The sequence below is a fragment of the Erinaceus europaeus genome, chromosome 17, assembly GCF_950295315.1.
Source record: "Erinaceus europaeus chromosome 17, mEriEur2.1, whole genome shotgun sequence".
NCBI classification, from domain to species: domain Eukaryota; kingdom Metazoa; phylum Chordata; class Mammalia; order Eulipotyphla; family Erinaceidae; genus Erinaceus; species Erinaceus europaeus.
Window position 1 is genome coordinate 63,276,975 of NC_080178.1, and position 22,489 is coordinate 63,299,463.

The 22,489-nt window shown below is 41.2% G+C and overlaps 1 protein-coding gene across 2 annotated transcripts in view; it reads right to left on the minus strand.

Annotated features, from left to right (window-relative positions):
- MRPL48 (mitochondrial ribosomal protein L48) overlaps positions 1-22,489 on the minus strand; it is a 68,656-nt gene that overhangs the window by 22,600 nt on the left and 23,567 nt on the right. For both annotated transcript variants that reach the window (XM_016186901.2, XM_060176863.1), the window contains exons 4-5: positions 20,572-20,660; positions 6,831-6,997 (exon numbers count right to left, since the gene is read on the minus strand). In XM_016186901.2, the coding sequence (XP_016042387.2) occupies positions 6,831-6,997; positions 20,572-20,660 (256 nt within the window). The remainder of the gene's footprint in view (positions 1-6,830; positions 6,998-20,571; positions 20,661-22,489) is intronic.

Here is a 22,489-nt window from a genome sequence, read left to right on the forward strand (position 1 = left end):
GGTGGCACAGTGGATAAAGCACTGGATTCTCAACCATGAGGTCCCAAGTTCAATCCCCGGCAGCACATGTACCAAAGTGGTGTCTTATCATTGTCATGAATAAATAAATAAATTCTTTAAAAAAATAAAAGTATGCAGTGACTGGCAAGTGGCACGGTGAGGAAAACATGAGATCTTGAGTTATATCCCTGGCACCGAATATGTCATACTGGTGCTCTGGTTGTCTCTCCCCCTGTCTGTCATCAATGAAAAACGTGTATATTCTGCCAGTATTTTCACTGGAGCTTTTTACATTAACAATTCCTATTGGTTTTGTTTATTTGTTTGTTTGTTTTTTGGATAGAGGAGGAGAAATAGAGATGGAGAAAGAGATAAAAAGGAGAGATACACCACAGTACCACTCCATTGCTAGTGAAACTTCCTCTGGGCAGGAACTCCCATGTGATTACTGTGAGATCAAAAATGGGTCCCCACACATAGCAAAGTGTGCATTTTACCAGGCGAACTATCACCAGATTCCCTGTAAAAACTACAAATACATGAAGTGTGCAGCAATCCCTACTTAATTTAGCCAACATTTCTTTTTAATAGAAAAGATTTCTTGAGGGAGCTGGGCATCCAGTTAAGTACATGTGGTGCAAAGCGCAAGGACCAGCTTAAGGATTCTGGTTCAAGCCCCCGGCTCCCCACCTGCATGGGAGTCGCTTCACAAATGGTGAAGGAGGTCTACAGGTGTCTATCTTCCCCCCTCTGTCTTCCCCTTCTCTCTCCATTTCTGTCTGTCTTACACAACAACAACTGCATCAATAACAACAACAATAACTACAACAATAAAAAAAAGGGCAACAAAAGGGAATAAATAAATATTTTTTTTAAAAAAGCTTTCTTGATTAAGGAGGTAAACCATTAATGTACATTTTGGCATTAGCTCCTAATGAATTTATGGAGTAGGACATTAAGAAGCATCGTTCTAAATTATTATGTAAGTTTGTCACCTTAAACTGACATTGCACTTTCTCTTTATTTTTTGCTTTCCACTTTTTGTGTGATTTGTGTGTGATTACATGTATGTACACACACACTGAAATCAGGATTATTTACCTTAATAAACTCCTGTATTAACAAGACTGTCTAATACAATGTCTACCACATAGCAAGAAGGGACTAAATCAACAGTTTTATAATTATTAATTAAAAGCACTTTCTGGGTGCTTTTAATTAATAATTAATTATTATTCATTAATAATATGAATGGGGAGATTGCTCAAATGGCAGAGTATGGACTTACGTGACTCAAGTTCCCAGCTCTATCCCCAGCAACACATGCACCAGAAAAAGTTCTGATTTCAATTTGTCTGTCTGTCTGTCTATCTATCCACCTATCTATCTTCACCATCATTCTCTATCACGTGAGACTACTAAATAAATCTTTTACTTGAAAACAAACAAAAACACTTTTGTCCAAGCCACAGCAACAACCTTTTTTAGTGGTAATAAAAAAGAAAAAAAAAAAAAAAGCACTTTTGTTAAACTTTAGGAATGTGTAGTCATAATGAAGAAACTGTCATGCCTGAGGCTCCAAAGTCCCAGAATCAATTCCCCAACACCACCATAAGCCAGAGCTGATTAGTGCTCTGGTAAATAAATTAAATAATAAAATTAAAAATAAAAAATATGGACTGGGGAGACAGCACAAATGGTTATGTAAAAGGCTCTGAGAATATAAGGTCCCAGATTCAAACCCTAGCCCACCATGGACCTGAGCTGAGCAGTGCTCTGTTCTATGTTTCTTTCGCTCATTAAAAATAAATAAAATATTTAAAATTTGAAAAAATGTTATATTAATGGTTTTTGTCAGTATTTCCTTTTTATAAATAAAAAAATTTTTAATGCTATATAATTCCATTTTTCTGTTATTCTGAAAAATACAGAGCTATACAGACAAGGATAGATAAAAAAATTCCAGTAAGTGGTCCGGAAGGTGGTGCAGTGGATGAAGCATTGGATTCTCAAGCATGAGGTCCTGAGTTCAGTCCCCAGCAGCACATGTACCAGAGTGATGTCTGGTTCTTTCTCTCCTCCTATCTTTCTCATGACTAAATAAATAAATTCTTAAAAAATTGCCAGGTTGGGGCGTAGATAGCATAATGGTTATGTAAACAGACTCTCTTGCCTGAGGCTCCAAAAAAATTGCCAGTATATGGAAGTAGAGGGAGAGTTAACTACAAATATAGGAGGGAACTTATTGGAATGAGGGAAATTATTTTACATCTTGACTCTGATGGTTGTTAGTACACGCATTTGTCAAAACAATTAATAATAAAAATTATTAACTGGGGCCAGGTAGTGGTGCACCTGGTTAAGCGCATGTCACAATATGCAAGGACCTGGGTTTGAACCCCCAGTTCCCACCTGCAGGGAGAAAGCTTTGCAAGTGGTGAAGCAGGGCTGCAGGTATCTTTCTGTGTACCTATCTAACTCTATCTGTATCTCCCCCTTTCCTCTGGATTTCTGGCTATCTCTATCCAATAAGTAAAGATAATAAAAAATTAATAATAAAAATTATTCACTAAGACAATAAATTTTATGAATGTAAATTATACCTCAATAAGTCTGACTTACTGAGGTATAATCAGTATTATAAATGGATAAGCGAGGCCCCACACCTGTGGACATCTAATCTTTGACAAAGGGGCCTAGACTATTACATGGGGAAAGCAAAGTCTCTTCAACAAATGGTGTTGGAAACAATGGGTTGAAACATGCAGAAGAATGAAACTGAACCACTGTATTTCACCAAATACAAAAGTAAATTCCAAGTGGATCAAGGACTTGGATGTTAGACCACAAACTATCAGACACTTAGAGGAAAATATTGGCAGAACTCTTTTCCGCATACATTTTAAAGACATTTTCAATGAAACGAATCCAATTACAAAAAAGATTAAGGCAAGTATAAACCTATGGTACTACATCAAATTAAAAAGCTTCTGCACAGCAAAAGAAACCACTACCCAAACCAAGAGACCCCTCACAGAATGGGAGAAGATCTTTATATGCCATACATCAGATAAGAGTTTAATAACCAACATATATAAAGAGCTTGCCAGACTCAACAACAAGACAACAAATAACCCCATCCAAAAATGGGGGGAGGACTTGGACAGAATATTCACCACAGAAGAGATCCAAAAGGCCGAGAAACACATGAAAAAATGCTCCAAGTCTCTGATTGCCAGAGAAATGCAAATAAAGATAACAATGAGATATCACTTCACTCCTGTGAGAATGTCATACATCAGAAAAGGGAACAGCAGCAAATGCTAGAGAGGGTGTGGGGTCAAAGAAACCCTCCTGCACTGCTGATGGGAATGTAAATTGGTCCAACCTCTGTGGAGAACAGTCTGGAGAACTCTCAGAAGGCTAGAAATGGACCTACCCTATAATCCTGCAATTCCTCTCCTGGGGATATATCCTAAGGAACCCAACACATCCATCCAAAAAGATCTGTGTACACATATGTTCTTGGCAGCACAATTTGTAATAGCCAAAACCTGGAAGCAACCCAGGTGTCCAACAACAGATGAGTGGCTGAGCAAGTTGTGGTATATATACACAATGGAATACTACTCAGCTGTCAAAAATGGTGACTTCACCATTTTCAGCCGATCTTGGATGGACCTTGAAAAATTCATGTTGAGTGAAATAAGTCAGAAACAGAAGGATGAATATGGGATGATCTCACTCTCAGGCCGAAGTTGAAAAACAAGACCAGAAAAGAAAACACAAATAGAACCTGAAACGGAATTGGCGTATTGCACCAAAGTAAAAGACTCTGGGGTGGGTGGGTGGGGAGAATACAGGTCCATGAAGGATGATAAATGACATAGTGGGGGTTGTATTTTTAAATGGGAAACTGGGGAATGTTATTCATGTACAAACTATTGTATTTACTGTTGAATGTAAAACATTAATTCCTCAATAAAGAAATAAAAAAATTAAAAATAAATGGATAACACTAGATGGGGATAGATAACATAGTGGTTATGCAAAGAGACTCTCATGACCCAGGATCATAAATAGAAGGTAACTTAAAATTAATTCAAGGCAGAGGGTGGGATAGATAGCATGGTTATGCAATAAGACTCCCATGTCTGAGGCTTCAAAGTCCCAGGTTCAGTTCCCCACACAACTCATCTGCCAGAGCTGTGTAGTGCTCTGGTAAAAAACAAAAGAACAAAAAAATGAATTAAATAAAAACAAAATAATGATATAAAATTCTGCTGCATCCCAATGTTTGCCAGAGACTATGAGGCTCAGGTCTTCACCCTATTACAAAGATAGAAAGTGATAGAGCGTTAAGGACACACTAGCAGCACATTAAGAATTTCTCCTTGACATAATGAGATTGAGAATTTAAAAGGTAAGAAATTTTTCACTATGTGATTTAATGTTATTTAAGGCAAACCAAAGAGCAACCCACACTTTCTGAAACACTGAGATAAGATATGTAAAGTGCCTGGCCTGGAGTAGATTGTCAGTAAATGTTAGCTCTCACACACCTTCTACAATCTTCCAGCATAGCCAGAGAGTAGATGCAAAGCAGAACAGAAAATAAATACCTAAATAAACGGGGAGCTATACCATGTTAATGGATCAGAGAAAACAAAATAAATAAGAAGTCAATTCTATCAGTTGGTCCACAGATCCAACACAATCCCCCCAATCCCATCAGGTTCTTTTCTACAGAAATCATTAAGCTAAGGGGCTGGGCGGTGGCACACATGTAGTGCACATGTTACCATGCACAAGGACCCAGGTTTATACCCCCCCTGGAAGGGAGAAGCTTCCCAAGTGGTAAAGCAGTGCTGCAGGTGTCTCTCTTTCTCTTCCCCTCACTTTCCCCCTTCCTTCTCAATTTCTCTCTGTTTCTATCAAATAAACAAGCAAATAAAAGAAAGAAATCATTACACTATGCTGGGGAAATGGCTCACCTGGTAGATCTTAGACTTGAGTGTCTGAGGTTCCTGGTTTAATTCTTGGAGTGCTAGCCTGAATATCATCCCCCTTTGTGTCTCCTGTAAAACTCTCATATGTAATCAAAATAAATCTTTAAAAAAATCAATACGCTGAGAGTCGGGCTGTAGCACAGCAGGGTAAGCGCAGGTGGCGCAAAGCACAAGGACCGACATAAGGATCCCGGCTAGAACCCCGGCTCCCCACCTGCAGGGGAGTCGCTTCCCAGGCAGTGAAACAGGTCTGCAGGTGTCTATCTTTCTCTCCTCCTCTCTGTCTTCCCCTCCTCTCTCCATTTCTCTCTGTCCTGTCCAACAATGACAACAACAATAATAACTACAACAATAAAACAACAAGGGCAACAAAGGGAATAAATAAATAAAATAAATATTTTTAAAAAATCAATAAGCTGGGAGTCGGGTGGTGGCACACCTGGTTGAGCGCACATATTACAATGCACAAGAATCCAGGTTCAAGCCCACGGTCCCCGCCTGTAGGGGGAAATCTTCACAGGGGGTGAAGCAGTGCTGCAGGTGTCTCTCTCTCTCTATCTCCCCCTTCCTCTCAATTTCTGTCTCTATCCAATAAATAAATAAATATAACATAAAATAAATCAATAAGCTGGGGGCTGGGCGGGTTAAGCACACATGGCGCAAAGCAGCAAAGCGCAAGGACCAGCACAAGGACCCCGGTAAGGATACTGGTTCGAGCCCTCAGCTCCCCACGCAAGTGGTGAAGCAGGTCTGCAGGTGTCTGTCTTTCTCTCCCCTTTCTGTCTTTCCCTCCTCTATTTCTCTCTGCCGTATCCAACAGCAACAACGGCTATAGCAACAACAACAATAACAATAACAACCACAACAAGGGCAACAAAATGGGGAAAAATAGCCTCCAAGAGCAGTGGATTCACAGTGCTGGCACCAAGCCCCAGTGATAACCCTGGAGGCAAAAAATAAATAAATAAATAAAATCCATAAGCTAATTCTAAGTTTGTATAGAAACTCAGAGAATCCAGAATATCAAAATAATTTTTATAAAGAACAAAATTGTAGTTTTAATAAATAAGCTATAGTAATCAAAGATTGTGTTCTAACTCAATATAAATAAGAGAATATAGTTCAGAAATAGACCTACATATACATGGTCAACTTTCTTTCCACAAAGGTGCTAGGGAAAGTCAGTGGAGAAAATAGATCTTATCAACAAGTAGTATTAAAACAATTGGATATCTATAGGCAAATAAATACTATCTGCAAAAAATCCAATTAAGGTCTACCATTTAGTGGAATACTACTCAGGAATAAATACCTACAAAACCACAGATGAATTTTATTTATTTATGTATTTGTTTATTTTTATCAGAGCACTGCTCAGCTCTGGCTTATGATGGTCAGGGGATTGGAGCCTCAGGCATGAACATCTCTTTGCATAACCAATATGCTATCTACCCTCGCCTACCATGGATAAATCTTAAACACATCATGCTATGTGAAAAAAGCCAGACATAAACAGCAAGATATTGCTTAACTCATTTACATGATATTCTAGAGAAGTTAAAAACAATAGAGACAGCAACCTGATCAGAAAATGCCAAGGACTTCAGGGAAAGGAAGGAGGAGAATGACTATACCTAGACACCATGGAACTTTTCAGGTTAATGGAACCATTCTACATTTTGATTGTGGCAAACAATATACCTAAAATGATGCACTTTATTGCATATAAATTATATTTCAAAGATAGATCTCAACAACAACAAAAAAAAAGCAGTGCATTGCTACCCACTAAGAATATTCAAGCAAAGACATTCTTCATACCTTTCCTCAACTTTAATAGAGAGCTGGTTGCAGAGGTTATGAACATATTTGGCATAACTTTCTATCAGGGCCATGTCATACGCAATCAGGTGAATGTTTAAGACGCCATATTCATAATCTGTTCCCAAATTAATGGGTCTCACTTGCACTTTTCCCTTCTTCTTGGGCTGAGCAAAAAAACAAAAACAAAAAAAACAGAAAGTTAATCAGAGTATTATACACTGATTCTTATATATAAGAAACACTACATTGGGGGTGATGAGAAATTGTATCATTGTTAATAACTTTATTGTAACATTAACCCCTATTAAGTGATTTTTAAAAGGAAGGAAAGAAAAATGCTCTACTTGATCTCAAGCCTAAAGGCCATGAGGCAATTACAAGAAATTCTAATCATATCATCTTGACATAAACACATTGTTAAAAAAAAAAACACACAATATTTCAGGTAAGTTTATTCCTCACCTTTCTCTCAACTTTTACTATCTGAGATCCAAACTTATATCCTCTGTGAAGTAATGGGAGCTTTACTTTGACTTGGCAGTCTGGGCTGTTACTTAGTCATTGAAAGTCTGGGGTAAAATATTGCTAGCATTATTTTAGCACAAGTAGATGTAATTGTCTTCTTCCACTAATTTGTTTTGAGATTCACCTTCCATCTGTGACCCACAATTTCCCAATTAAAAAAAACATTTATTTATTTATTCCCTTTTGTTGCCTTTGTTGTTTTATTGTTGTAGTTGTTGACGTCGTCGTTGTTGGAGGCCATTTTTCCCTGGGATCACATGTGCCAGAGCGATGTTTTGGTTCTTGCCTCACACACACACACACCTCTTGTAAATAAATAAATAAATAAATAAATAAATCTCTAAAAATAAAAAAAGAGGGGCGGGCACTATCGCACCGGGTTAGGCGTATGAAGCCTAAGGACGGGCTCAAGGATCCCAGTTCGAACCCCCAGCTCCTCACCTGCAGGGGGGTAGACTCAACAAGCAGTGAAGCAGGTCTAGAGGTGTCTTTCTCTCCCCCTCTCTGTCTTCCCCATCTCTTTCGATTTCTGTCTGTCTACCCAACAATAGCAGCAAAAACAATAACAGAAGAAAAGATGGCTGCCAGGAGCAGTAGATTCATAGTACAGGCACTGAGCCTCAGCGATAACTCTGGAGGCAAATAAATAAATAAGTAAGTAAGTAAATAAATAAATAAATAAATAAGAGAAAGGTTGGGAAGTGGCTAGTACCTAGTAGAGTGCACATGCTACAGTGCCCAAGGACCTGGGTTCAAACCCCTGGTCCCCACCTATAAGGCAGAAGTTTCATATGCAGTAAAGCAGTACTGCAGGTGTCTCTCTTTTTCCCCTCTCAATTTCTCCCTCCGTTCTCAATTTCTCTTTCCTATCAATAAAATAAAATGAAATAAATAAATAAGTAGGTATGTTGTTTTATCCGGGAGGCTTCACGGGCGGGTAACAGAGACTCGAGGATACACGGCTGGGCTGAGAAGCTGCAATTTAATCTTTATTCACGAACAGGCAAATCACCACACCATGTGCTTCCCCCATCATCCTCTCTCTGCTGCTGCTGCTGCTGGGACTCTGCCGTCCTTAGCATCGGGGGTGGGGAGAAAGAGGGGCGCGAAAGTAGCAAGGGGCAAACCAATTCTTCTCAGAGGTCGGGGGGACAGAGTTCGAAACTTCTTGGCGCCGCCATGTGAGAAGAATGCAGGAGAGTTCTGTTTGGTGATTAGTTTGGGTTAGTTTATGAATCGTTGTTCGTGAATAAAGAAATACAGCTTCTTGGCCCAGCCTCGTGTCTCTGGTCGTCTCTGTTACCCGCCCGTGAAGCCAGCTCAGATAAAACAACATAGGTAAAGTAAAAAAGAAAAAGGGAAATGATGTCTCTCTATTCACATGTCTTTAGTTGCCCTTATCTAACAGTCAACAGCCTAGTGGCTACCAAAAACAGTCTTTTCTGGCCGAGTAGCTGGAATGGTTTTCTCACACTGCTACTCTCCAGATCAACCTAAAAGCAGGGACAGAAGCTGGGGATGCAGAGGAAGAACCAAGGACTGGTACTTTCACAAGGCCACTGATACTAATGATAGATCTATTCTCACCAGGATGTTCTGAGAACTGAATAAAACACTGCATGTAAAGTAGTGGGATGATGGCACATATTTAATCACTCAATAAATACTTTCATTACTATTTTCATTTTAATATTCCTCATATCTATCATGGGGCCTGGGAGAAGAAAAACATACATGAATCACAATTTTAGAACAGGAAGGCATTGGGAGAGAGTTTCGTCTCAGTTATTTAATCTTTGCACTAGGAAAATACAAAGCCCAGAGAGACTACATACAGCCCCTCAAAGTCACATACTCAAACAGATCTTTTCTTAGGAATTAAAACTTAGACCTGCTGGTGCTCTAAACAGGAAACCCCCACCCCTAACCAGAGCCTCTATGTAAATTCTAAACAGTGAGGCCACTGCAGGGTCCTAGACATTACAGTAAGTGAAAGTCAACCTCTGGAAATTATTTATCAAGATGCAGGGGCTTGACTCTCTTCTTCACAGCCCATCACACCATGGCCAACTTCTTTGATCCAGATTTCCCATCCTGACAGTCAGCACTGCAGTCAGAGCTGTGAAGAATGTTAAAGGAATGCCTTGGGAAGCAGCTGAAATTTTCCAGCAGAGACGGGAGGAGCCTCTTTGAAAACTGTCTTTTCTTAACCAGGGAAAATGCCAGCGTTCTTCAAAGGTGTCCCTTTAGGGTAACAGAAAAGAAAGCTGATTCAGTGTCTCTCTTGGCATCTTACTTGCTTTTCTGTGTTGGCCTAGATCTTTCTGGAGCACTCCCCACCATCAGGGGGCCCACTGTGCTATTATATTTCTGTTCTGAGCCAGATTATAGCATTGCAGCAAGGCTATAATATCAGACACAAGTTCCTACAATTTTATCTGCTCAATTTTTCTCACAACCACCTCCTCCTTTCTATTGTTACTTCCTAAATCCAGGCCTTCATGACTTCCATGGGGAGTTACTGATGATATCTAACCAAGGGATGTACATAATTAGAAGGTTACCTTGACTGCACATAGAGGACAACCAGCAGGGAAGGAGGGGGAGCTAGGAAACGGGGCAGGTATGATGGACTGTTTTTTTTTTCTTTACTATTATTTAAAAATTTTTTCTTTTTATTTATTTATTTTCCCTTTTGTTGCCCTTGTTTCTTTATTGTTGTTGTAGTTATTATTGTTGTAGTTACTGATGTCATTGTTGTTAGGACAGAGAGGAATAGAGAGAGGAGGGGAAGACAGAGAGAGGGAGAGAAAGATAGACACCTGCAGATCTGCTTCACTGCCTGTGAACTGACTCCCCTGCAGGTGGGGAGCCGGGGGCTTGAACTGGGATCCTTTGCGCCACGTACACTTATCCCGCTGCACTACTGCCTGACTCCCTATTATTATTATTTTTACCAGGGCACTGATTAGCTCTGGTTTATGGTGGTGTGTGTGTGTGGGGGGGATTGAACCTGTGACTTCAGAGCCTCAGGCGTGACAGTTTGCATAACTATTATGCTATCTACCACAATCCTGGCCAGTTCATTGTCAAACACTGACATTCCTGTGACTGGCCCAGATTCACTAAGTCATTTCCCCAGCTGCTAAGCTCAAGATTTTATCCACTGCGCCATCTCTCAGGCTGCTGGGTGTCATTCTTAGCTCCCTGTAGGAAACTGTAATTCCCCAAAATGAACCTTGGGGATACTTACTATGCCACTTTTGTACAGATGGACACACCTCTAATTTATAGATAGAAAACTGAGGAACTTTGAGTGCAAGTTACTTGCCCAAGATTACTGGGAAAATCTGACCCTATCTCCCCCCTTCCCTCTTGATTTCTGGCTGTCTCTATCCAATAAATAAACAAAGATAATAATTTAATTTAAAAAAATACACTAGGAATGAGCAGAACTGGAGCCCCAGCAATACCCCTGTGGAAAATAAATCTTTTTTTTTTTTTGCCTCCAGGGTTATCGCTGGGGTTCAGTACCTGCACTACAAAATCCACTGCTCATGCAAGCCATTTTCCCCATTTTGTTGCCTTTGCTACTGGATAGGGCAGAGAGAAATCGAGAGAGGAGGGGAAAGCAGAGAGAGAAAAAGAAAGATAGACACCTGTAGACCTGCTTCACTGCTTGTGAAGCAACTCCGCTACAGGTGAAGAGCTGGGGATTTGAACCCGGATCCTTATGCCGGTCCTTAAGCTTTGCGCCATGTGTGCTTAACTCGCTGAGCTACCACCTAGCCTCCTGAAAAGTAGTCTTGAGTGAAAACATGGATGCTAGTTTAAAATAACTCTTCCTGGGGCTAGGGAGACAGCACAGTGATTATGCAAAAGACTCTCATGCCTGAAGCTCTGAGGCTCAATTCCCCCCGCACATAGTAGTGCTATGAAAAACAGTAAGAAACAAAAAGATTGTTCTGGGTCTTTTTTTTTTTTTTCTTTTAAAGTGAGTCTCCAAGCAGAGACTCGCTTTATTTTTATTTTATTCCCTTTTGTTGCCCTTGTTGTTTTATTGTTGTAATTATTATTTATTATTGATGTCGTCATTGTTGAATAGAACAGAGAAAGGGAGAGAGGAGGGGAAGACAGACAGGGGGAGAGAAAGATAGACAACTGCAGACCTGCTTCAGCACCTGTGAAGCGACTTCCCTGCAGGTGGGGAGCCGGGGCTGGAACCGGGATCCTTACACCAGTCCTTGCGCTTTGCGCCACCTGCGCTTAACCCGCTGCGCTACCGCCCCACTCCCCCTGGGTCATCTTCAGAGAGACAGAAAACGAAGGAGAGAGGAAAAGATATCATAGTACTGAAACTTCCTCTACTGCAGTGAAGCTGGGCTGGAATCTGGGTCTTGTGCACCACAAAGCAAGAGCACTATATAGGAGAGCCATCTTGCCTGCCCTTAAGCCAAGCTTATAAACCAAGTCTAGCCCCATAGCCACTGGACTGGCCAAAACAATCTTTCTGTTCCCAGGAAGCTACGACTGACACCATAAGGTGATTCTGATCTGCTGACTTTTCTGGGAATGATGCCATGGACTCCTTGCAGACTTGTGGCTATGAAAAATGTTCTATGGGTGTTAGTTACAACAAAGTAAGTAGGTATAAAAAATGGCAAATACCTACTCTGTGTCGACAGTAATAACATGCCATCTCCAAGAGAAAAAGTATCTTGATTTCTTAGGGGATATCCTATAAAGACAAAGTAAACTGCCCAAGTTAGAAAACACCTAGGAATCAAGATACTTTTTCTTGCTTGTCTCAAAGCCTGGAAAATAAAACATGTAACAATGTATACTGTCTCTATTTCATCCTCTTAGATCTTCCTTTAGGTGGTTCTCTGATTCTTGGGCTGCTCCAAGATTGGTGGCTAGATAACAACCGAGGATAAGGAAATGCTCTGAGAAGAAATGATCTATCACAGTACAAGTGTGAAGAACTCTAATATATTGTTCTTATTTCTGTGAAATAAGGATCATTCCAAATAATTTGAAGTCATTTAAATTCAACAGGCTGCTTCATACCCTTAAGGAAATAATGAAAGCTATAATGAGATACAATGTGAGGCCTGAAGATATTCTCTTAAATGTGGTATCGAATTGCCACTAGTCAAAAAGGATTTTATATTAATAGAATGAGAGATTGGAGTGTGGGGATAGATAGCATAATGGTTATGCAAAGAAACTGTCATGCCTGAGGCTCTGAAGTCCCACGTTCAATCCCCCGCACCACCATAAACCAGAGCTGAGCAGGGCTCTGGTGTTTCTCTCTGTGTCTTTCTCTCTCTGTATCGCTCTCAAAAAATAAAATACATAAAATATTTTAGAATGAGACACTGGTGGTTATCATTAGTGTGTGTGTGTGTCTGTGTGTGTAACTGTGGTATGCGAACAAGCCCTGGCCCTCTCAACTTACACTGAAAATGGATTCCAGAAGAATCTAAAGACGGGTGCTGTCTTTGTTGATCTCACAGCAGCCTATGACACGGTCTGGCACCGTGGTCTCCTGGTCAAGATCTCAAGATGCCTGCCTCCATGGGTGGCCAACACTATATCGTTTCTTCTCCAAAACAGAAGATTCCGGGTGCATCTGGGTGACAAGTCTAGCAGATGGAGACTTCTCTCAAGTGGCCTACCCCAGGGCTCTGTTCTGGCTCCTATGCTATTTAATATTTACATCAATGACCTCCCAGAAACTTCTTCAAGGAAGTTCATCTACGCCGATGACATCTGCTGTGCAACTCAGGCATCAAAGTTCGACATCCTTGAGGAAAAACTCATGAAAGACATGTCTCTGATATCTGATTACTGTAAAAAATGGCGACTAATCCCTAGCACTGCAAAAAACGGTAACATGTTTTCCATCTACACCATGCCTCGGCCTCGCGTGAGCTTAATGTGCAGCTTGGTGATACGAGAATCCGGCATGAAGCCCAGCCAGTCTATCTTGGCGTTACTCTCGATCGCACTCTGTCATTTCACAAACATCTCATAAAAACTGCAGCAAAGGTGGGCGCGAGGAATAACATCATTGCAAGACTGGCCAGCTCCTCATGGGGCGCGAGCGCTTCCACACTACGATCATCATCTCTGGCATTATGCTATTCCACTGCAGAATACTGTGCCCCAGTATGGTTCCGTAGCCCCCATGTCCACTTGGTCGATTCCAAATTATATTCCTCCATGAGGATAATTTCTGGAACCATCCGTTCCACCCCGGTTCCATGGCTGCCAGTTCTTAGCAACATCGCCCCGCCAGATATTCGTCGGGATGCGGCATCATCTAAGTTCATTTCCCACGTCTACGCTCGACCACACCTGCCAATCTACGCGGATATCTTCGCCCACCCTGTCCAACGCTTGACGTCTCGTCACCCAATCTGGTCCCCTATGCCTACACTGAACTTCTCTGTTCCAGTCTCTTGGAAACAGAGTTGGCAGTCAGCTGAGGTAAAGAACAAACACCTCATCACAGACCCCTGCGAGCGTCAACTCGGCTTTGACCTAGCACGTTATGATTGGGCCCTCCTCAATCGCTATCGAACAGGCCATGGCCGGTGTGCCGCTATGTTCCATCGCTGGGGAGCCAGAGACGACCCGAACTGCCCCTGCGGCTACAGACAGACTATGACCCACATAGTCAACGACTGCCACCTCTCCAGATTCAAAGGAGGTCTCGAAACTTTACATCAGGCTCAACCTGACGCTGTTGACTGGCTACGGAAGAAGGGCAAACGCTAGAAGAAGAAGAACTGTGGTATTGAGTGCAGTATGGAACCATTCCCTTGCAACCTTATAATCTTGTAAACCATTATTAAATAACTCAAGAAATGCTGTTTGTTTGTTTTTAACAAGGGCACCATCCCATATACAGAAAAGAGCACATGCGGGAGTCGGGCACAGTGGGTTAAGCGCATGTGGCGTAAAGCGAAAGGACCGGAGTAAGGATCCCAGTTTGAGCCCCCAGCTCCCCACCTGCAGAGGAGTCGCTTCACAAGCGGTGAAGCAGGTCTGCAGGTGTCTGTCTTTCTTCCCCCCCCCCCGTCTTCCCCCCTCTCTCCATTTCTCTCTGTCATGTCTAACAACGACATCAATAACTACAGCAACAATAAAACAGCAGGGGCAACAACAGGGGAAATAAATATATATACATATATATGAATTTATATTTTAAAAAAGCACATGCAAAGAAAGGCATGGGAAGGCATGAGTACATAAGAAAGCGTACTGGGGGTGCAGGGTGCAGAAAGATGCCCTCTTCTCACATTTCAGAAATCATGAGACTGAGTATGGAATCGTTGGAGGAAGGAGTGAAGAGATTACACTAGTGGGGCAAGGGCTAGGTATTTCATGTATGATAATAAACTCTTGTCTCAAGAATGTGGAACTAAAGTAAATACAGAGGCCAGCCTGAGACTCAGAGAAGAAGAAGAAGAAAAAGAAAAAAAATAATTGGTTTATTATTTTTCTAGGTTTGAGACTTAGGAAAAGGAGCCATAAGGTCTCTTCTAGCTTTTCCCACCTAGGGACTATGCAGAGCCACTATTATTAGTGCAGTCCTGCATAGAAAGCAAGGATCCTACAGAAGCTCCCACTGCTGCCCAGGCTGCTTAGCCACCTGGGACAATGAATAAGATCAGAGAAAAGTCTGCAGCCCTAAGCACAGGGAGCAGCACTCTCTTCAAGAACCTAGGTCATGTGAAGTCAGCTGTTGGAAGTTGTAGGTTGCATTTGCCAGCTTTGATTTACAAAACCTCAGGAGAACTCCAATAATCGCATTTCAGTTCAGTTCAATCAATGTTTACTGTTCATTGCTTGATGCCAGGCCCTGCACTGAACACTGAGGGTACACAGAAAGTGAAACATAGCCTCTACCCTAATGGAGCTCACAGTCTAGGAAGAAAGATAGTCATCAAAACAGACACACAATTGGCATATTGCACCAAAGTAAAAGACTGGGGTGGATGGGTGGGAGAATACAGGTCCAAAAAGGATGACAGAAGATCTAGTGGGGGCTGTCTTGTTATATGGCAAACTGGGAAATGTCATGCATGTACAAACTACTGTATTTACTGTTGAATGTAAAGCATTAATTCCCCAATAAAGAAATAAAAATAAAATAAAATAAAACAGACATACAGGAAATTCAGTAGCTTCTGGAAGAACAAGTAACACAGGGGGCCAGGTGGTGGCACACCTGGTTGAGTGCACATGTTCTAATGTGCAAGGACCCGGGTTCAAACCCCTGGTCCCCACTTGCAGGGAGAAAGCTTTGCAAGTGGTGAAGCAGGGCTGCAGGTGTCTCTCTGTCTCTCTCCCTATCTCCCTCTCCCCTCTTGATTTCTGACTGTCTTTATCCAATAAATAAACATAAAAAAAAAATAAGAAGAACAAGTAACTCAGTGCAAGGAATTCAGGAAGTTTTCTCACAAGGGGAAGATTCTCCCCCACCCCTCCGCATTCTGCTTTTCACTAGAATTTAAAGGTTGAGATATATTAGACAAATATAGGAGAAAGGGTCTTCCAAGTAGCCATAACTGTACATATGAGTCCTTAAAACACTATGATAATTTAGATAAAAAATCAAGAGGCCCAATAACCATGCCATGCACCCCCCCCCATTTTTTCAATAGGACAGAGAGAAATTAAGAGGGGAGGAGGAGCACGTGAGGGAGAGAGAAAGACACCTACAGAAGCATCTTCCCTGCAGGTGGGGAGCTGAGACCTCGAACCCGGATCCTTTCTCAGGTCCTTCACTTAGCACTATGTGTGCCACTGCCCGGCCATGTAACCATGCATTTAAAGCATGGTATCCACAAGCTGGCAGAAGAAGCTAGAATAGGGAGTCGGGAGGTAGTGCAGCAGGTTAAGTGCAGGTGGCGCAAAGTGCAAGGACCGGTGTAGGGATCCCGGTTTGATCCCCCGGCTCCACCTGCAGGGGAGTCGCTTCACAAGCAGTGAAGCAGGTCTGCAGGTGTCTATCTTTCTCTCCCCCTCTCTGTCTTCCCCTCCTCTCTCCATTTCTCTCTGTCCTATCCAACAACGACGACATCAATAACAACAATAGTAACTACAATAATAATAAAAAACAACCAGGGCAACAAAAGGGAATAATAATAATAATAATATTTTTAAAAGCTAGAATATAAAGAAATTTTTAAAAAATAAATAATTTTTTTTAAAAAAAGCTAGAATAATGGGAACAGATGTCATAAACATGGCATTAAGCTTCTTTTTTTAAAAAATTTTTTATTTTATTTATTTATTTCCTTTTGTTGCCCTAGTTTTTTATTATTATTATTATTGTTGTCATCGCTGTTGGATAGGACTGAGAGAAATGGAGAGAGGAGGGGAAGACAGAGAGGAGGAGAGAAAGATAGACACCTGCAGACCTGCTTCACCGCCTGTGAAGCGACTCCCCTGCAGGTGGGGAGCCGGGGTTCGAACTGGGACCTTATGCCAGTCCTTGTGCTTTGCGCCACCTGCACTTAACCCGCTGCGCTACAGCCCGACTCCCGTAAGCTTCTTTTTATACTAAGTGAATTGGCTGGAGCATGGCATATGCAGAAGATTATCTCTGAGGGAGGATCTCAAGAAATAAAATGAAATAAAATAAAAATTAAATGGATAAGTAAAAAGCACACACCCAAACAAAACTAATTTTATTTCCTGATAATTTATGTGGGACATTTAGAAGGAGGAATGTTCCAAAATAAAACGATCCCAACAACCTACTCTAAGGGATCACAACTCAGAAAGGATGTAAATGCTGCCCCCCCACCCCCCAATTTTAATAGCACTTTCTATCTTCCTCTTAGTACTTGGCACTTCCTGCCTGGGAAGATAATTACATACATCTTATCACTTAGGTTCATTCATTCTGTGAAATGTCACTGCCACCCAGTCTGAATAAGCAAGGCACCCCTAGTACATAACAGATGCTTAATAACTGGGGCACAATATCATGGAGTCATATGTGAGAATTGAAAGACTCTCAAAGACATTCTAATTGAGTTTCTCAACCTTTGTAGATTCATTCTGACAAAAGTTACAGATTTTCTTCCCAGAAAAATTCATACAAAAGGGGGGTCAAGAGAGGGGCCGGGTAGTGGCGCACCTGGTCGAGCACACGTATTACAATGCACAAGGACCCAGGTTCGAGCCCCCAGTTCCCACATGCAGGGGAAAAACTTTGCAAGTGGTGAAGTTTCGGGCAGCCCCCCTGCTCCACTGCTGATACTATGGCCTGTTTACATAATCATTGTTTTGCCTGAAAGATTCCCCACCCATTCCTTTGATCTATCTTTTTTCTACCTGAGACTGGCCCTGCCTGCAGGGTACATTAATCACACCAGTTAAAACCCTAGCTAGACAGTTGCAACAGAAGCTTTCCACCTTCCCACTCTTTCTTTTCTCCACCCCCTTTCCCAGCCATCTCCGTTCGGACTTGCCACTTCCAGTTTTACCCTCTAAAGCTCACTTCTGTTGCTGGTTTCAATCTCTTATCTCTCCCACAACCTGAACTGGAGAAGGGCTGGCATGCAGAGCAGGAGGTGGCCATTGGGTTTGGCGCCATGTGGCTTAACCCACTGTACTCACACCTGACTCTGGAGCTCCCGTCTGAATAAAGAATTGCATTACCAAGATGCCATGAGTTCCTGGTCTCTCTCCCACGAAGCTAGCCCAGCAGTGAAGCAGTGCTGCAGGTGTCTCTCTGTCTCTCTCCCTATCACTCTTGATTTCTGGCTGTCTCTATCCAATAAATAAAGATAATTAAAAAAATTTAAAAGGAGGGGGTGACAGGAGATAATTCACCCAGTAAAGCACAGACTTTCTCAGGTGTAAAGACCTGGGTAGGTTTAAGTTCCTGGTCTGCGAGTGGTAGCGCAACCCAGGTTAAATGCACGAAGTGCAAGGACCAGCCTAAGAATCCCAGCTCGAGGTCCCAGCTACCCAACTGCAGGGAGGGGTAGCTTCACAAGTGGTGAAGCAGGTCTGCAGGTATCTATCTTTCTCTCCCCCTCTCTGTCCTCCCTTCCTCTCTTTCTGTCCTTTTTATTTCTGTAAATAATATATTTATTTATTTATTTTATTGGGGGATTGTTGTTTTACATATGACAGTAAATACAATAGTTTGTACATGCATAACATTTCTTATTTTCCACATAACAATACAATCCCCACTAGGTCCTCTGTCATCCTTTTTGGAACTATACTCTCCCTCCCACATAATCCCTGAGTCTTTTCCTTTGGTGCAATACACCAACTCCAGTTCATGTTCTACTTGTGTTTTCTCTTCTAATCTTGTTTTTCAACTTCGGCCTGAGAGTGAGATCATCCCATTTTCATCCTTCTGTTTCTGACTTATTTCACTCAACATGATTTCTTCATTTCTCTCTGTCCTATCCAACAACAATGACAACAATAATTACAACAATAAAACAATAAGGGCAATAAAAGGGAATAAATAAATAAATATTTTAAAAAAGAAGTGTTAGAACTGTGACTCAAAGCCAGTAGTATTCTGTTGCATGCCACAAAATTCTCTGCATGGATAAAGATCTAATTACTAGAGGCAATCTTGCATCCACAATCAGAGAAATAAGATAATAATCTTATAATACTTAGAACTAATTCCAAGGTATCTGTGATAATGGATTCAAGGAACAGATATACAAGAATATATAAATATTTTAAACCTGCAAATACTATAAGAGATCAGTTATTTAACTAAAAATGCCAATCTATCTTTTCAGTGCTACAAAGCATCTACTTAACTACACTGAATGCAACCTTTTCAATGTGAAATACATACTGAAAAAGGGGAAATAAAAAATAAAATAAGACAGTATCAGAAATAACAATAACAATAATAATTCTGGGGTCCCGGAGGTGGCACAGTGGATAAAGCGTTGTATTCTCAAGCATGAGGTCCTGAGTTCAGTCCCCGGCAGCACATGTACCAGAGTGATGTATGGTTCTTTCTCTCTCTTCTCCTATCTTTCTCATAAATAAATAAATTATTTTTAAAAAACCAATAATAATATCAATTGCTTTCTACTAAAATAGCCCAGTCTAGGAATAAGATTGAGAGCTTGGCAGCCTGAAAGGTGGAGCAGTGGGTAAAGTGCTAAACCCACAAGCATGACACCTTGAGTTCAGTCCCTGGTAAAACATGTGCCAGAGTGGTGTTTCAGTTTTTTCTTCCATTCTCTCATTAATATATAAGAAAAAAAGTGGTCCGGGAGATGGTGCAGTGGTAAAGCTTTGGACTCTCAAGCATGAGGTCCTGAGTTCGATCCCCAGCAGCACATGTGCCAGAGTGATGTCTGGTTCTTTCTCTCTCCTCTTATCTTTCTCATAAATAAGTAAAATATTTTTTAAAAAATAAAATAAATAATATATATATATATATATATATATATATAAAGGTGGGGGGGCAGGTGGTGGCACACTGATTAAGCACACATATTACAGTGTGCAAGGACCCGGGTTCAAGACCCTGGTCCCCACCTCCAGGGGGAAAGCTTCATAAGTGGTGAAGCAGGGCTGAAGGTGTCTCTCTGTCTCTCTACCTCTTAATTGCTGTCTCTATCCAAAAATAAATAAGTAAATAAATAAATAATTTAAATATTTAAAAAAAATTAAAGCGGTAGCTATCATAATGGTTATGCAAAGAGGCTGTCATTCCTGAAGCTCTAAAAGTCTCAAGTTCAATTTCCCACACCACCATAAGTCAGAGCTGAGTAGTGCTCTGGTAAAAAAAAAAAAGGGGGGGGGAGCGGTAGAAACATCCCTTATCTGAATAATACCCAAAATAAATACCTACAGAGAATTGAGAGAAGACCCTTATGTTTCTAGCTCTAATATCCAGCCTATGCATATCTGAACTTCAGACCTTTGCAAAAGTGGCATACTATCCTTTTATAAAGGCCCTTTGCCCCTTACCTCTTTTTTTTAACTTTTTTTTTTCCTTTTATTTATTTACTGGTTAGAGACAGCCAGAAATCGAGAGGGAGGGGGAAGATAGGGAGAGAAAGACAGAGAGATACCTGCAGCCCTGCTTCACCACTCACTTAAGATTTCCCCTGCAGGTGGGTACCTAGGGCTTCAATCCAGGTCCCTGTGCACTGTAACATGTGCGCTCAACCAGGTCCCACTCCCTTACCTCTTCTGCTTTAATTAGGTGCTTATATCTTCCAATGCCATGGGTAGGCTTTGACTTGTATTGACGAGTGGTACTCAGTAGAATGCCACCTGAAAGACATAAATAAGAAACACCTGTTTCAGGCTAGGGGTATGGCTCAACCTTTCAAAGCCCACGTCCAGTGAAGAAGCAGTTACAGAAGCCAGACCTTCCACCTTCTGCTCCCCATAAAGATCTTTGGTCCGGGAGTCGGGAGGTATTGCAACTGGTTAAACGCACGTGGTGCGAAGCACAAGGGCCAGCTTAAGGATCCCGGTTCGAGCCCGCTATTGCAGGGGAGTCGCTTCATAGGGGCGAAGCAGGTCTGTAGGTGTCTGTCTTTCTCTCCCCCTCTCTGTCTTCCCCATCTCTCTCCATCTCTCTGTCCTATCCAACAACAATGACATCATCAACAACAACAATAATAACTACAACAATGAAAAACAAGGGCAACAAATGAGAAAATAAATATATTAAAAAAATTTTTTTTTAAAAAAAAGATCTTTGGTCCATACTCCCAGAGAGATAAAGAATAGGGGACCTTCCAGTGGAGGGGAGGGGACATGACACTCTGGTGGTGGGAACTGTATGAATTGTACCCCTCTTATCATTCCTTGTCACTAATAATAATTAACTCACTAAATAATAATTTTTTTAATTTTATATTTCTTTATTTTCCCTTTTGTTGCCCTTAAGTATGCTTATATGGGCAAAAGGACTATCATGCCTAAGGCTCCCAGGTCCCAAGTTCAAGCCCCTACCCCCAACCCCACCCCTACCCTACCATATGCCAGCACTCTGGTGGTAAGTAAATATAAGACTTGTTCTATGTACACTTACTACCTATTCAAAAATAAATACACACAATTCATAAGACCTGAAAGGCAAATAGGAGTTTAATAGGGGTTGGGGTATGAGTGTCTCGGGCAAAGTGTTTCCACTGGGGCATAAGCCTCAAGGTGGGACACAGCTTGGTATATTCAAGAAAGAGAAAGATTTAAAGTAAAGCAAGAGGAACACAGATGACATCAACAACAATAATAACTACTACAACAATAAAAAACAAGGGCAACAAAAAGGGAAAAATAAATATAAACAAATATTTTAAAAATCTAGTCATGTTACTAGTACTCACTGATTCAATCATTTAGTTACTGCAAGCAGTTTTTTTTTTTCATCAGAGCACTGCTCAGTTCTACCTTATGGTAGTGCTGGGGATTGAACCTTTCTTCGTGCGCACAATGGTTTCATTTACTTGTTTGTTTGTATTTACTCTGTGCCAAGCACTGCAGAGACACCAGTGAATGAGAAAGGAAAGCTCTTTGCCTTATTTCAAAATGCTTGGTAGTTTTTCACTGTCCACACAGTCACACCCTTCAGTTAAACATTTAAGAACCTTCATTCTATAATCTACTTCCTCTATTTCAACTTCCCATCCTTCCAAACCTCCAGGTTTTACAACCTTGCTTCTCAGCCACACTTACACTTGCCATTCTAAATAAACTGTGGAATTTCACACCTCACTGTCAGTGCTGGGACTGCACCCTCTGACTGGGGATCTTACATTGCCAATTCCAGAGCCAACTCTCTCACACACACACACACACACACACACACATACACACAAACACACACACACACACACACACACACACACACACACACACACTACAACCCTAAAACATTTCTGCTGCCCTAAACATCCAAAGATCAAGAGTTTAATTTATTGTCATCTCTCTAGGACCTCCCTTAGACAATAAAACAATTGGTATAAATACAAAAGAAAACTCAAGATGCCAGTCATCATCTTTAAGTACACAGAAATCAATCTTACACAAGTGGTTTCAAACAGCAGAATCAATCAAAACTGATTTCTGAGATGATAATACATCTTAGGTGA